Below are 13,530 nucleotides of genomic sequence, written 5' to 3' on the forward strand. Positions count from 1 at the left end.
GTGGAGATGATTGTGTTGTAATGAAAATGGTTCATTTACGTACAGTATGTATTTACTCTAGGTATGAGCATTATGCCAGAAGTGATAATGTGAAATTTGAAGACAAGGAGCCTCATTTATAAAGCAAATAAACTTATAAACAAAGGACAGGCTGATCTGTTTGTGCATAGCCATAACCTGTGAACAAATGCTTCTTGTGCTTATAAAGGAAAGAATAGAAGAAACAAATAAGATGGTACGATTTTTCAGGGGATGAAAGGTGGCACGGCATCTTCTTTTAATTATGTGCAACACTTGTCAGCATGTCAGCATGTCAGCCGAGAAACAAAAAATAGCAGTTTCCCTGTGTGACATGCACAGTGTACAGATCACCAGTGTACAGTGTAGATTTTTTTTTCTCCCCTGTTTTTATGTCACACCATTTTCTTTTCTTTTAATTCATGCCTAATTTACATCTGTAATTCGTCCTTTAATTTTGGTCTTTTTCAGGTGCTTTTAAACTACTAAATGTTTTTATTGGCATAGAAGTGAGTCAAAATAACTTCCACTTCTGCCTTTCTGCCGTTTCTTTCACCACTTTGTAGTTATTTCATGTTTTCAGCCCTCTGTGAGCTTTACCCTTTATGGAGTTTTGTAGGTGTCAGGAAATGTAAATGAGCTGTGTCGGGACTGAGCTTTACACTTCATAGGTGATCAGCATACGCATGTGAGTACAAAGAAAATCAGCATTTCAGAAACTTTAGTAAATCTGGTGGAAAATTTTTTAGTTCAGGATTTGGCTTTTTAACTATTGATAAATGAGGCCCATTGGCCCAATACATATGTATCATACCAATAAATTGGTGGTGCAACACTGAAAACAGCTTTATGAAATACAATGAGATCAATCATTTTTATTCAGTGTTTACAAAAATAGACTACATAACAAGCGAGAAAAAGTCAGTATAAGGTAGATAATAAATTAGATAATGGCATGATGTACAAATATTCAATGTGCTACTTGTTACTATACAGTTTGGTTTCAACTTATAATAAAAATTCAACAATATGTCTGGGAAAACATATTATGATATAATGCCACATTACTCATCCCTAATTCCCCACCAGATTTATTAGGTAGTAGTTGTAAAAGGATCGAATGTACTTGTAACTGGTATATATCTGGTGACTTTTGCTGGTTGTTACATGCCTGCTTCCCCGCCAATGCTCCTCTCAACAGGATACATTCTGAGTAAAATTTCAGTGCATATGAATTCCTCACTATGAAATATCAAAAAGTGAATCATTTAATAAGACTACTCATAAACACATTAGCTTTCTGCAGGATCAAAATAGTTTTCTTTGCCATGTTTCAGTCTAAATGACAAATTAAATTATATAACAACTGAGTGTCCAAAAGCAGATGAGAGGATAGAAAGAGGTTGGCATAGTTAGTGGAGTTATTTCTCCATACTTAATACATAACACACTGTTTAAGCATTTTTGTTATGATAAAGAAACTCTCTTTAAAAGTTCTGAACCTAACATACCAAATGCCTTGTTGATATTAATTAAATTTGTTAGTCTTCCTTTTGTCCTAAGGGGGTGCAAACTTCTGTACTTGACTGTATCATACCATTAAAAACTTTCACTACAAATTGTACCAGCAGAATGTGTGAGCAAGTTAACAGTATGTGGCGATTTCTGTTGTTTCTGCTAATAGACACCACACATTTTTTGACACAGGCCAATATGCTGGTCCAGTATAAAAAATGTCCATTTACAGTGGTGGTACACTTACTGTACATACAAACCTTCCATTTAATGCTATTACATATTATAATTATTTTGTTATTCCTATAATTAAACAAGCCTTATATGTGAAAACCCTTCACCACAGGCAAATCTAAAATTTCTTTAGCAAAATTTAGTCATTTCATTCAACATTTGCGTTTTTCATCAAACGTTTTTTGCAGTGAATATTTCCACATAGAACTTGGAGGTTTAGACTGTGATGGAGTGTGAACAGATGAGCATAAAGGACACATGTTTTGATTGCAGTTTTACCAAGAGGCACTTCATACAGTCTTACAGTACCTCGGCTTATCTTTGAACTGGAAAATACACAAAAATCTGCTTAGTGCACAGCTATGAGGCACAGAAGATGAATGAGTTGTGTGTAAATATGAATGGTATAAGTTCAGTGATGGACTTCAGTCTGCCTTCTGGAGTAGATGTGCCACTTTATTTAACATCCTTACAAGTTTCTTCCAGTCAGACTAATTTTGTATGTTCATTTTGGCAAAATTCTGGGGTTCAAGTATTTAGTCTCTAATGTGACTGGTACTGTGTGAATGAGATTCACTTTCCATTATTATGGGTGGCTCACTCAGCAGTAAGTCATCTTCACCCAGTGTGGAGCTAAGTTCAGAGTTCACAAAGTTTGGGATGTTGAAATGAGCCAGAAAAGCTGCTTCATTATCTTCCAACATCTCCAGCTGTGTACTCTGGCCAATTAGGCCACCGGTTTTCACCTGGCCACTAGAGTCACTGCTGTTTGATCGTGTGTGAGCTCTGCGGGCTTGGCTCAAGGACCGCTCTCCTGCCTGCTCTTCTTCATTAATGTAGCAGTTAAAGAGAAAGCGAGATTCCTCCAGTAAGGGTCGAGGTAAGCCAGCTCTGCTGTTCTCTGGCTCCCGTGGGCGGCCTAGTTCCTCAACACAGCTAGTCAGATGCACGCAGTCCTCACACGGTTCAGCACTCCTGTGTGAGAAATGATAGTGGAATTAGCTATTTCACAGTAAATTTCATTTGCTGTTCAGTAAAATGAACTTATATTGGAAATGATATGTCATAGAAATGAACTTACAGAAATTGGCATTATATCTCATGAATCTACACAAAATAGCCCATAATATTAAACTGAGAAAAAAATCTATATAGTTTGCAAATTTATTTACAAATTCATAAAAAAAAATGTAGAGATTCTGATGCAACCAGTTGACACATATTGCACAACAAAGACGTTACATTACATCATTTCATTTGGTAGATGATTTTATCCAAAGTGACTTAAAAGTGAGGAAAATATCCAAGCACACACATGTGATAAAAGCCAACATGAAGTGTCACACAACTATGTTTCCATTTTAGGAACAGAATAAGACGCTAGTAGGAAGTAAAAAGAGGAAACTCTTTGTGTGATACCTGGAGCTCCAAGATACCATAAGTGTGCACATACACTCACCATCCACTTTACTAGGAACACCTGCACATTCATGCAGTTATCTAATCAGCAATCATGTGGCAGCAGCGCAATGCAAAAAAAAAAAAAAAACATCATGCAGATACAGGTCAAGAGCTTCAGTTAAACATCAGAATGAAGAAAAAGTGTGATCTCTGTGATTTTGATTGTGGCATGGATGTTGGTACAAGATGGGCTGGTTTGAGTATTTCAGAAACTGCTGATCTCCTGGGATTTTCACACATGTTTTATAATATAAATAAATTCACTCTAACGTTACAAAAATTATTTCTTTCACTGCACAAGCTGCACAAGCTGGATATCATATCTGATTTTTTTTTCATATCTGATGTAAAGACTTTTACACCCACCTGTGTTTGCCTTACTGTTTCTGAGGTTTTAACTATCCCCAGCACAGTACAACAATCCGGTGCATACACTACAGATGAAAAACGAGGTTTTCTCTTAAGCACGTTTGCACGTGCATTATACTGGTTCTAAGTTGTTTTCTCCATCAGCATATGAGAGTGAAAGGACATGCTCTTTTATGAGCAACTTGCCAGGAATCTGAAAAATTGAGTCTTGATTGAGTGGCACTCATTCCTGAAATTACCAGCCTAGGCCACTTTTTCAAATCCCCCCTGTTTGTAATGATCTCAATGACCATTGTTTCATTTCATGTGTTTGCAAAATGTCATTACATTAAATTTGTGAGAATCGGTAAAAAAAAAAACTCTAGAAACTTCAGTAATCCGGATTGTTCTTTATGTGACCTGGCTGAAGTCAAACGTTAGGTTCCTACAATGAACGATCTGTGGAAATTTGTTTAGAGATCTTTTTTATGTCTGTTATTAATAAGTATGCACAAACTAAGACTTTGTGGGGAAAAAAAAAAAGCAAAAATCCATAGGTCTCTCATGATTTAGCTGTACTGTTACAACAAAGAATGCTGCTTGGGGATAAGCGCATTTATCCAGGTCTCCTGTAGACAAACTTGCATTTTGTCAGATCCAGAATAAGGCTACACAAGCAGTGTGTTGGGTCTGATAGGTTCAGTCATTTTGGAAGCAAGAGTACTCGAATATAGACCTTCAACAACACATTTGTCACTTGGACTGGATGATGTTTTGGTTACTAACAGAGATTGTATGGTTGATATTTTCATTCAACAACTGATAAAGTCTGGACATGTTTTCAAGTAATCTAATTGTAATGGTCCAAACAGCAGTGCCTTGCACTCATATTCTAGCCCTGCTGCAGCCCCTGCTTCCAGTGCTTCCCTGTGGCCATCTGAGAACATGAGGTCTAAAAAGCTAGCTGGGTCTGATAAGTGAGATCCATTCTTTTTTTTAAGCCCCAGTTATTGCAGAGCCCGTAACAGATCTGTTTAATTAAGCAATCCGTACTGCTCAGACACGACTGCCCGCCCTCTTCTTAGGTGGTGATCAAACTGATCCAAACTGTTGGCTACTGCCATTGCTATAAGATGGCTATTTCCATCTTACCATCCATCCATCCATCCATTTTCTGTACCGCTTATCCTACACAGGGTCGCAAGGAGCCTGGAGCCTATCCCAGGGGACTCAGGGCACATGGCAGGGGACAACCTGGACAGGGTGCCAACCTATCGCAATACACAATCACAAACATGCACTCACACACACTAAGGACAAGGACTTTAAGAAGCACTCTTGACATTTCCCTTCCATGCCAGCAGAGGGCACAATTTCCAGAGTTCTAACACAACCTCTTCAGATTACATCCACTTCTGGGTCAGTTCCTTATTTTTACCTATAAAACCTGCCTTGCTTTAACCATGTGTTCTGTGTAAGTTCTGAGCTTTTTACCTTGACTGTGCGCTTTGTGTATGACCGTTGCGCTATCTCTCTCAACCTTGATTTTGTGATTACCCTTTTGCCTTCCTGCTCTTATTATCAGTATTTTACTGTGTAACGATTATTGGATCATGGTTTAGGATTTGGTTGTTTATGGTTATCAAAATATCTGCACATGGATCCTCATACTTTGTTTGAGTGTCCATTGTTACTATTATCTTGGTGCACACAATAGGCCTCATTTATCAATCTATTAATAAAGCTGTGTAGAAATTTTTGCATAAGCCAAACTGAACAAAAATTTTCCTCCACTTCCAGAAAGGCTATTTTCTTTGTACTTGTGTGTATGTTTCTGCATAAGCCATTAACTGTGAAGTGCAAAGAGCATCCTGACACAGCTCATTTGCATTTAGTGATGCCCACAGAGCTCCATAAAAGTTGAATGATCAATGTAAAGGCAGAAAGGCTGAAAGTGGAAGTTATTTTGACTTGAAATGAATGATCAGGGTTAATCCTGAAAGGCTGAAAGTGGAAGTTATTTTGAGTGAGCTCTGAATCTACCATCAGCTGAGGCACAGACAGACCGGCCCGTCCTCCATTTATATAATGCCATTTCTTTTGTCACAATTGAATGATTAGTTTTATTTGTCTTAATTTATGTTGTTGTGTTGGCTCGCTTTCTTTATATGTATGTATATTCTTTAATTAATGACAATAATATAAAATGACTGGGTTTTACAAAATGTTCTCGATGTTATTCTTAGTCACTGAGCTAGTGAACTAGCATGAGGATTTTGATAAGGTGTTTTTGATACAGACTCCAAAGCATTTCTGCATGTCTCTCTGGATAAGGCCATCTGTTAAATGCTGCAATAAAAATAAACAATTTAAACTCAACAGTATATTCCATATAAAAAAAGTGCAGTAATCTATGCAAATGATATGATTTGTAGTCGATCAAGTCAAGGTTTACATTAGTTAGTCTTCTTATGCGTACATTTACACACGCAGGAGGACGAGTACTTACAGGATTTTCATGAATACCAAATGTCTTGTGTAAACACACAAACTAATGATTTATGCATAAATCGGTTCTTCTCCAGCTTGATAAATGAGGCCCAATATTTTTGTCTGGGTGCAGTCTGGTTTTCTGTGCTGTAGCCACTTGAAAGTTCTTAATTGTGTTCTGTCTGCTTTGGAAGCCAATATTGTGGTGCAACATAATATTCATTGAACAAGCTAAAGCCTTTGATTCTTAATTAACAAACTGGGGTCACAGACCTCTTCCTGGCTTGGTTTTCAGATTATCTCTCTCTCTTTCTACAGGTCTAGACTAAGGTCTTGAATAATAATTTTTTGAACGTAGAACATCGTAATTCTATCTGTGGTGACCCTAGAGAGCAGCACACCTGACTCAGCCTCACTGAGGTTCATTTTCTTTCCTCTCAATCTCTTTCTACACAATCTTGGGCAAATGTGGCCTGTAATGGGCCACAAGATGTTAAGAGAGGAGTAAATGCATAGCACTAATCTCTCAGTGTGAGTTTTTGATGGGGAGAAAAGAGGAAAGTTTACTTCAGACAGCTAAAAAAAAGAGGAATTTCATTTTATTTCATTTTCTTCAGTTATAGCTCCTCATCTTGACATGCAGTTTGACCTGCGATTTCCTATTTGTACATATATCCATAATTTCAACCTTTTCTCATGCCAACTTTTAATGTAATATTACTTTCTTCTCATAAATTGCAACTTTCCATCAAAATACAACACCTACATAACTGTTGTAGGCTTTGTTTATATATAATACTGTGCCCATATAAATTTGGATATAGTTCATGTAAATAAGGGAGATGATATTCATATAATGATAAATTAAAGCATGTTTTATATCTACGGTGTAAATAAAGGAATGGTTCATGAACTCTTGCTTCCGTCTGGCCAAAGCATCAAATCAGTTCCTCGTCTTACTATTGAGGAGTGCTGACTGTTGATCCAGATCATCATAGTAGTTCTCATAAATTTACAGTTAATTCATTAGTATTTTAAAACACTTGAGATTTTGAACTCAAAATGAAAAGTGCTATATGTAAGAAATAAAACACTATGCACTGTGTAGTTACAGAAAAATAATCCATGGGGTGGTGTGATACCATTACATCAGTACATCCTGAAGTGTTTTATCCCTATTATAACAAAGCGATTTGCCAACGATTTCAATTTCAATGCTGCAAGAGAAATGTTAATGTATTACAACGTAAGTATTAATATAAACTTGTGGTCTGAATTACAACTGTCACTATTGTCAGAGCCATACTGTTATAGAAAATTAATTCTTTCAGATTCGAGAACAACAGCTCTGTGGTATAAAAATAGATATTAGTATATCATACAATCATTTCTGAATCCTATGTAGAAAAGTTTGTTCTTCATACAACACATGTTGTAGACATGCATCAAATTCATGTTTATGAGCTCCCCAACCATATTATTGAGCGTAATGATAATCTGTGTTATGAGCTTGCTGTGCAGACATCATTAGTCATTGGATACATTTCCTGCGTCACTGCACGCTGATTTCCTGCTTTTCTGGGATCTGGTCTTGTCATCAGTGTGTGAAAGACAACCTATTAAGTTGTGGTTGTTTTTACTCCTAAAAATAAGTAAAATGTCTGAATGCATGAAACATTCAGCCATTCAGTGTGTATTGCATCATTTTCTGGTGCATGATGAAACACTGAGTTTTAGGACTTTATGAGTGAACATCATATGAGTGTAGACTTAAAAATGGATGATTGGTTGTGGGCCAGACTCTGACATTACACTCCCACATTCCAGGATGACGAGTGTAGGGTGCATAGGCGCCCAGTCCTTGTGTGACTTGTTCAACAAGCATAATTACACACTGGAACACTCACTTTGGCTTGCAGTGTCACCGGACCTCAGTCTCATAAAAAAATTTTTTACTTGGAACATCAGGTGAAACACCAAAATAGGCATCATGAACTGATCATCATGAACTCTAGCTGAATTGCCAATGAGCTAAAACTGACAGGCATCCTTAGCTGACAGGACTGGTGAGGGTATTAAGGTGAGGGACAGCGTGACCAAACATGAGGGAAAAAATGAGACATTTATCTGGGGAGCTTATGTTTGATGTGTGGAGTGATGTGAACCTCTTGATATTCTCCATAAGTTGTTATGCATTATTCTAATTAGGGATGCACCATCGATTTCTGTAGCACTTATCCTACACAGGGTCACAGGGGAGCCTAGAGCCAATTCCAGAGGACTTGGGGTACAAGGCAGGGGACACCCTGGACAGTGCACACACACTGTCACAATCTGTCACACACACTGTCACTGACACAATCCTGCACACACACTACAGACAGTTTAGAGATGCCAGTCAGCCTACAACGCATATAAGCTCCACACACACACAGGGCTGAGGCGGGAATCAAGCCCCCAACCCTGGAGGCGTGAGGTGAGGTATGTGCTGCTAGCAATGAACTCCTCATGCTGTGATTTATGTTTAAGATGTTATTGTGTTTAAACAGTATTTTTAATAGCAAGCGCAAGGGCAGCTGACCTAGCCGCGCATGGCAGTATCTGCAAACGTGTTCAATAAAAATGAGCACAAGGTGCCATGAACCGCACACTGACTCCTGGGTAATGTGTAGATCCTGGCGAGTGTGCATGCCTTAGTTCTTGCACAACTGAAATGCTTTCATGTTCACGCTCGCTTCACTGCTCTATGCTTGCACAAAATCCATGGCACCTTGCACTCTTTATTTTATTTTAATGACCATGCTTTAGCAGATACTGGTCTACATGCTGAGAAAAACCGCTCTCGCACACTCTTCTAAAGACACTGAGTCATAAGCATGAGAACACCATTAGCTGTTTTACCATGTTTCTTGTATTGTAAGAAGATGCTGTAGTTCCTGCTCTTGATATTTTCACAGAGCACAGGCTGCAATCTGCTTTGCTTTGTTTGCCGTTATAACTGTGAAATATGTTCTGATTGTGTCATCTGTTCATTAGCATGACAACATACACTAGGATTATGTCACATAGTATTATTGGATGTTGGAATTGGAGGATTTTTTACCCGTGCTAATATGAGTAAATGAGAATGGTATCAGACCAATACCATTATTGGTATCAACATATCCCTAATTCTGATACATGCAGGTCTTTGGTTTATCTACTCCAATCATTTGGATTTGCTGGGTCCTTTAGGTGCTTCTAACACAGCTCTATTCCCCTTACAGACATCATCTAAAGGGATTTTTTCCATCATTTATACACTATATAGCCAAAAGTATGTAGACACCTGACCAACATACATACAGTATATGTGGACCTTCCAGAAATTTGGAATCACACAATTGTCTAGAATGATTTTGTATGCTGTAGCCTTAAGATTTCCCTTTACTGGAGCTAAGGGGCTCAAACTAGCATGATAGTGCTCCTGTGCACAAAGTAAGCTCCATGCCAAGGTCCAATCCAACTGAACTGTGTACAGTGCCTTCTCACCCAACATCAGAGTCTTCCCCCAGTAAGGCACAAATCATTTACATTACATTTTCAGCATTTGGCAGCCATCTATATCCAGATTTATCTCATTTATACAACTGAGCAGTTGAGGGTTAAGGGCTTTGCTCAAGGGCCCAGCAGTGGCAGCTTGCCAGTGCTGGGATTTGAACACACAAGCTTCCGAGCAGTAGGCCAGCACCACTGAGCTACTACTTCCCCATAACCACATTACAAAATCTAGTGGAAAGCCTTCTCAAAAGTAGACGCGTTATAGCAGCAAAGGGGAACCAATTCCGTATTAATGCCCATGGTTTTGGAATGGGATGTTCAAGGGCACATAGGAGTATCCACAAACTTTTGACCATATTGTGTATATATTGTTCCAAATCAAGCCTTTTTATTACATTTAAATAAAATAAATATGTATAAAATGTTATGTATTAAATAAAAGTATGTGCTTGAACACGTATACTTAGTAATTTAAAATTAAATTATTGCAGCAGGAAAACACATGAAAAACCTGTTAGTGCTTAAACACTGATGTCTTCTGTACTATAAAATGCCCTTTCTATTGTCCTGCCTCACGGTATTCCTTTTATTTTTCTTTTATGCATTCCAGGGATGTTAAAGGATTGCATGCACATTTGGCCGAAGAAAAGAATGAGTCATGACTTAAGAGCAATTTAATTAAAGAAATAAACAAAAATATATGATTAACCATTATTTTCTCATTATACATGAACAGCCATAATTGCCTTCTTTGCTTGTCTCTCAGCCACCAAGACTTTACATTTCATGCAAGTTTGATGTAGGTTCTCTTTTTGCATATTTATGCATGCATTACATATCATAAATGTGAAATGTTTAAAGGTCTGCAGCTGGGAGATAAGGCTGTGAAGGTGTTTTTGCTACAGATTGTCTTTCGAATTGTGTCTCAGAGTTGTATTTATTCAGTTGCTGAACAGCTTAGATTTATTACTTGACTTAACTGAAACTAACAGACAGCTACTAAGAGGCAGGTCACAAAGATACACACACACACGCACACACACATACAGACGCAGAGCAAGAGCAGACAATGAGGCAAGTAGAAGGACACAGTACAAACAGTTATGAATAAGATGGATATTACCATGAATGGGCAGCTGTGCTTTGGGGTGTAATATGTTTATGAAATTTTACCAGGTAGACTTCTTGCCTATACGTATCTAAATCTTGATTGTTGCACTATGCATTCCAATGAGGCATGTTTCTGAGATTGAGTTCTGTCAAGCATTAAGTGCTAAGTGTGTGAGACTTACTCTGGATGCGGAGCTCCCGTCTTGGTCAGAAGAGTGAGCACGAAGAACATAAAAATGACAAACACTGCAAGACCCACCCAGAAGCCAATTACAATGGAATCTGAAACATAACATTGAATTTAAGGATCATTGATGTAAATGTTAGGAACTGATCATTCAGCCTGTCATCATTTGTGCTGTTAAACATTCACTATGGAGCTCTATTTATCCAGCTCTGAGACTGAGCTTCTATCACATGTGACTGAAATCACAGGATTGCTGCTGATTAATTCTCAGAACTCTGATGCATGGATCTGATAAGACAGAACAGCAACAACAACAACAACAACAGTCACCATCAAGGCTTAAACTCCATCCCCATTCAGAAGAAATCATGACTTACATTTGTGTGCTTTGAGTCCCTCGAAGGAAACTGGCTCTTCGTCATCATAGTATTCGTACCTCCATTCATAATCTGTGTGCGGACCGCCAGCAGTAGTGTTAGTGTGCTGTAACACAGGCATCTCTCTGACTGGACAATAACGGGGCAGGACTGAAGGAGTCTAGTTCACAGGCCTGCAGTTTTCTGCTAATACGAACAAAAATCCGGCAGCTGATTACAATCAGATCGGACGCGTATTTGCAGTTAGTGGGCTACACAGACTGGGTGCATCTGCCTGTGCTGAAGGGATGCGATTGGCACTGAATGTAAACGCTGCTCTTCAGTATATATTGGTGCAAACCCGCTGTAGAATTCCATCCCTTTAACTGCTGAAGCAGATCCGCTGCGTTGAGAAGAAGCTGGGCTGTGCGCTCTGCCCCGCGCGCGCGCGCCTCACAACGGCACGACCACTGCTGTCATCGTCGTGAGTGACTCGTACACGAATCGATTCATTCGACTCTTTCTGAGAGGCGTACACGTGATCTGAAAGCGGCTTCTTTGTACACTCTATAGTATGTGGACACCTGAGCATCACATGCATCTGTGGTTCTTCTCCAAACGGTGGCCACAAAGTTGGAAGCGCACAAATATTAAAAAAAAAAAATGTCTTTCATGCTGTAGCTTTAAGATTTCTCTTCCCTGGAACTAAGAGGCTTAAACCTGTTCCAGCATGACAAGGCACCTGTGCACAAAGCAAGCTCCATGAAGACATGGTTTGCCAAGGTTGGTGTAGAAGAACTCGAGTGTCCTGCACAGAGCCCTGACCTCAACCCCACTGAACATCCCCAGGAACTGGAACCAAGTATGTACCAGACCTCCTCACCCGGCATCAGTGCCCAAGCTCAATAACGCTCTAGAGGAAAGAGTGAAGGTTATTATAAGAACAAAGGGAGCAATCTGGAATGAGATGTTCAACAAAGTTCATATGAAAGTGATGGTCAGATGTCCACACACTATTGGCCATTTAGTGTATTCTGAATAGCTTGTAGATTGAGAAAGTCTCAATCAGAATATTTGTGAATAGTAAATATGGTCCGGATACTTTTTTGCTACTCAAATGCAAAATTTCTGAAAGTATGAAACCATGAAATTGAGTTAGCTTATTGAATGGGACTGACTTTGTAGCCTAACTGATATTTCAGTAGTGTGATGGAAGGGTGGTTGTAATAAGCCTTACAAGTTCATAAAATTATTCCTCGGCATTGTTGAATCCAACAATGATGTGGTGTAATTTTATGAACTTCTAAGGCTTATTACAGGTCAGAAAGTGTTGATTTTTTTTTTTATTGTTTTAATAACAGTAGCTCTGACAGGCTGTTTTTAAAATCACTGGTTTATATTAAAGCACTAATTCTAATACATTGTTTCTATCAGCTTACACAGGGACTTGTATCCCGCATGCACCACCTAATCTAATTCTAATAATGAAAGGATTTTTAAAAGTGTTATCTCACAAAGAAAAACATATAATTGTTGATATGGTGTGAAGAGCCTTCATGATTTCTGGTTTCTGCTTTCTGGTTTCGCTGTAACATGATGAAATGACAACATTTTTTGTTCGTTTGTTTGTCTTATGAACTCCAACAGATAGAGAAAAAAACAAAGACTGGTGAGGGAAGAAGTGTTTCTAGCTTCTCCATTTCGCATCAGGCCTTAACACACCGCCTCAGCATTGATTATCTTCCTATTACAGCACACCCCATTGTGTTTTATTCCTTCTACTTACCACATTACTTTTTGATTACATGAAATAGAAATGTGACTGTTCAACAAATCCTAATGTTTCATTGAAGCTGACAGAATCTAAGCAGGTCATCCTTTGCCAGTTGTAAAAGTCACAAATATAAAATAACTAAAGAAGTCAGACATCAAATCAAACAGTAAAGAAAGGTCTATTAGTCCTTTGAAATTTCATACTTTAATGAATCCTGTGACTTTTAGAAACTATAGAGCAAATAAGAAGCCGAACCAGTAATGCCATTTAGTGTCCATTCATTTAGCAAATAGGAATAAATAATAAATGATAAATGCAACCTTGTCTTGTGCATAATTAGGTGGTGCCACCCTTAGTGTGCTATCGCCCCATCCCTCCTCCCCTCCTACTGCTGGAAAAGACTAATCAGAGTCAGTGCTCTAAAGCTTGCTTAATGGCACAGAATCCTATGAGTGACGTGTGTTAGCCTCGTGACTCATTCAGATCTGTATTCATTA

At 38.5% G+C, this 13,530-nt stretch overlaps 1 protein-coding gene across 1 annotated transcript; it reads right to left on the reverse strand.

Moving 5' to 3' along the window:
• mrap2a (melanocortin 2 receptor accessory protein 2a) lies at positions 1 to 12,234 on the reverse strand. The gene is made up of 3 exons (XM_026914294.3): positions 11,281 to 12,234; positions 10,899 to 10,998; positions 1 to 2,742 (listed from the first exon to the last, which is right to left on the reverse strand). The coding sequence occupies exons 1-3, from the start codon at positions 11,399 to 11,401 to the stop codon at positions 2,304 to 2,306; spliced, it is 660 nt and encodes a 219-aa protein (XP_026770095.1). The 5' UTR covers positions 11,402 to 12,234; the 3' UTR covers positions 1 to 2,303.
• Positions 12,235 to 13,530: the final 1,296 nt, after the last annotated feature.

The sequence above is a fragment of the Pangasianodon hypophthalmus genome, chromosome 1 (genome assembly GCF_027358585.1).
Source record: "Pangasianodon hypophthalmus isolate fPanHyp1 chromosome 1, fPanHyp1.pri, whole genome shotgun sequence".
NCBI classification, from domain to species: domain Eukaryota; kingdom Metazoa; phylum Chordata; class Actinopteri; order Siluriformes; family Pangasiidae; genus Pangasianodon; species Pangasianodon hypophthalmus.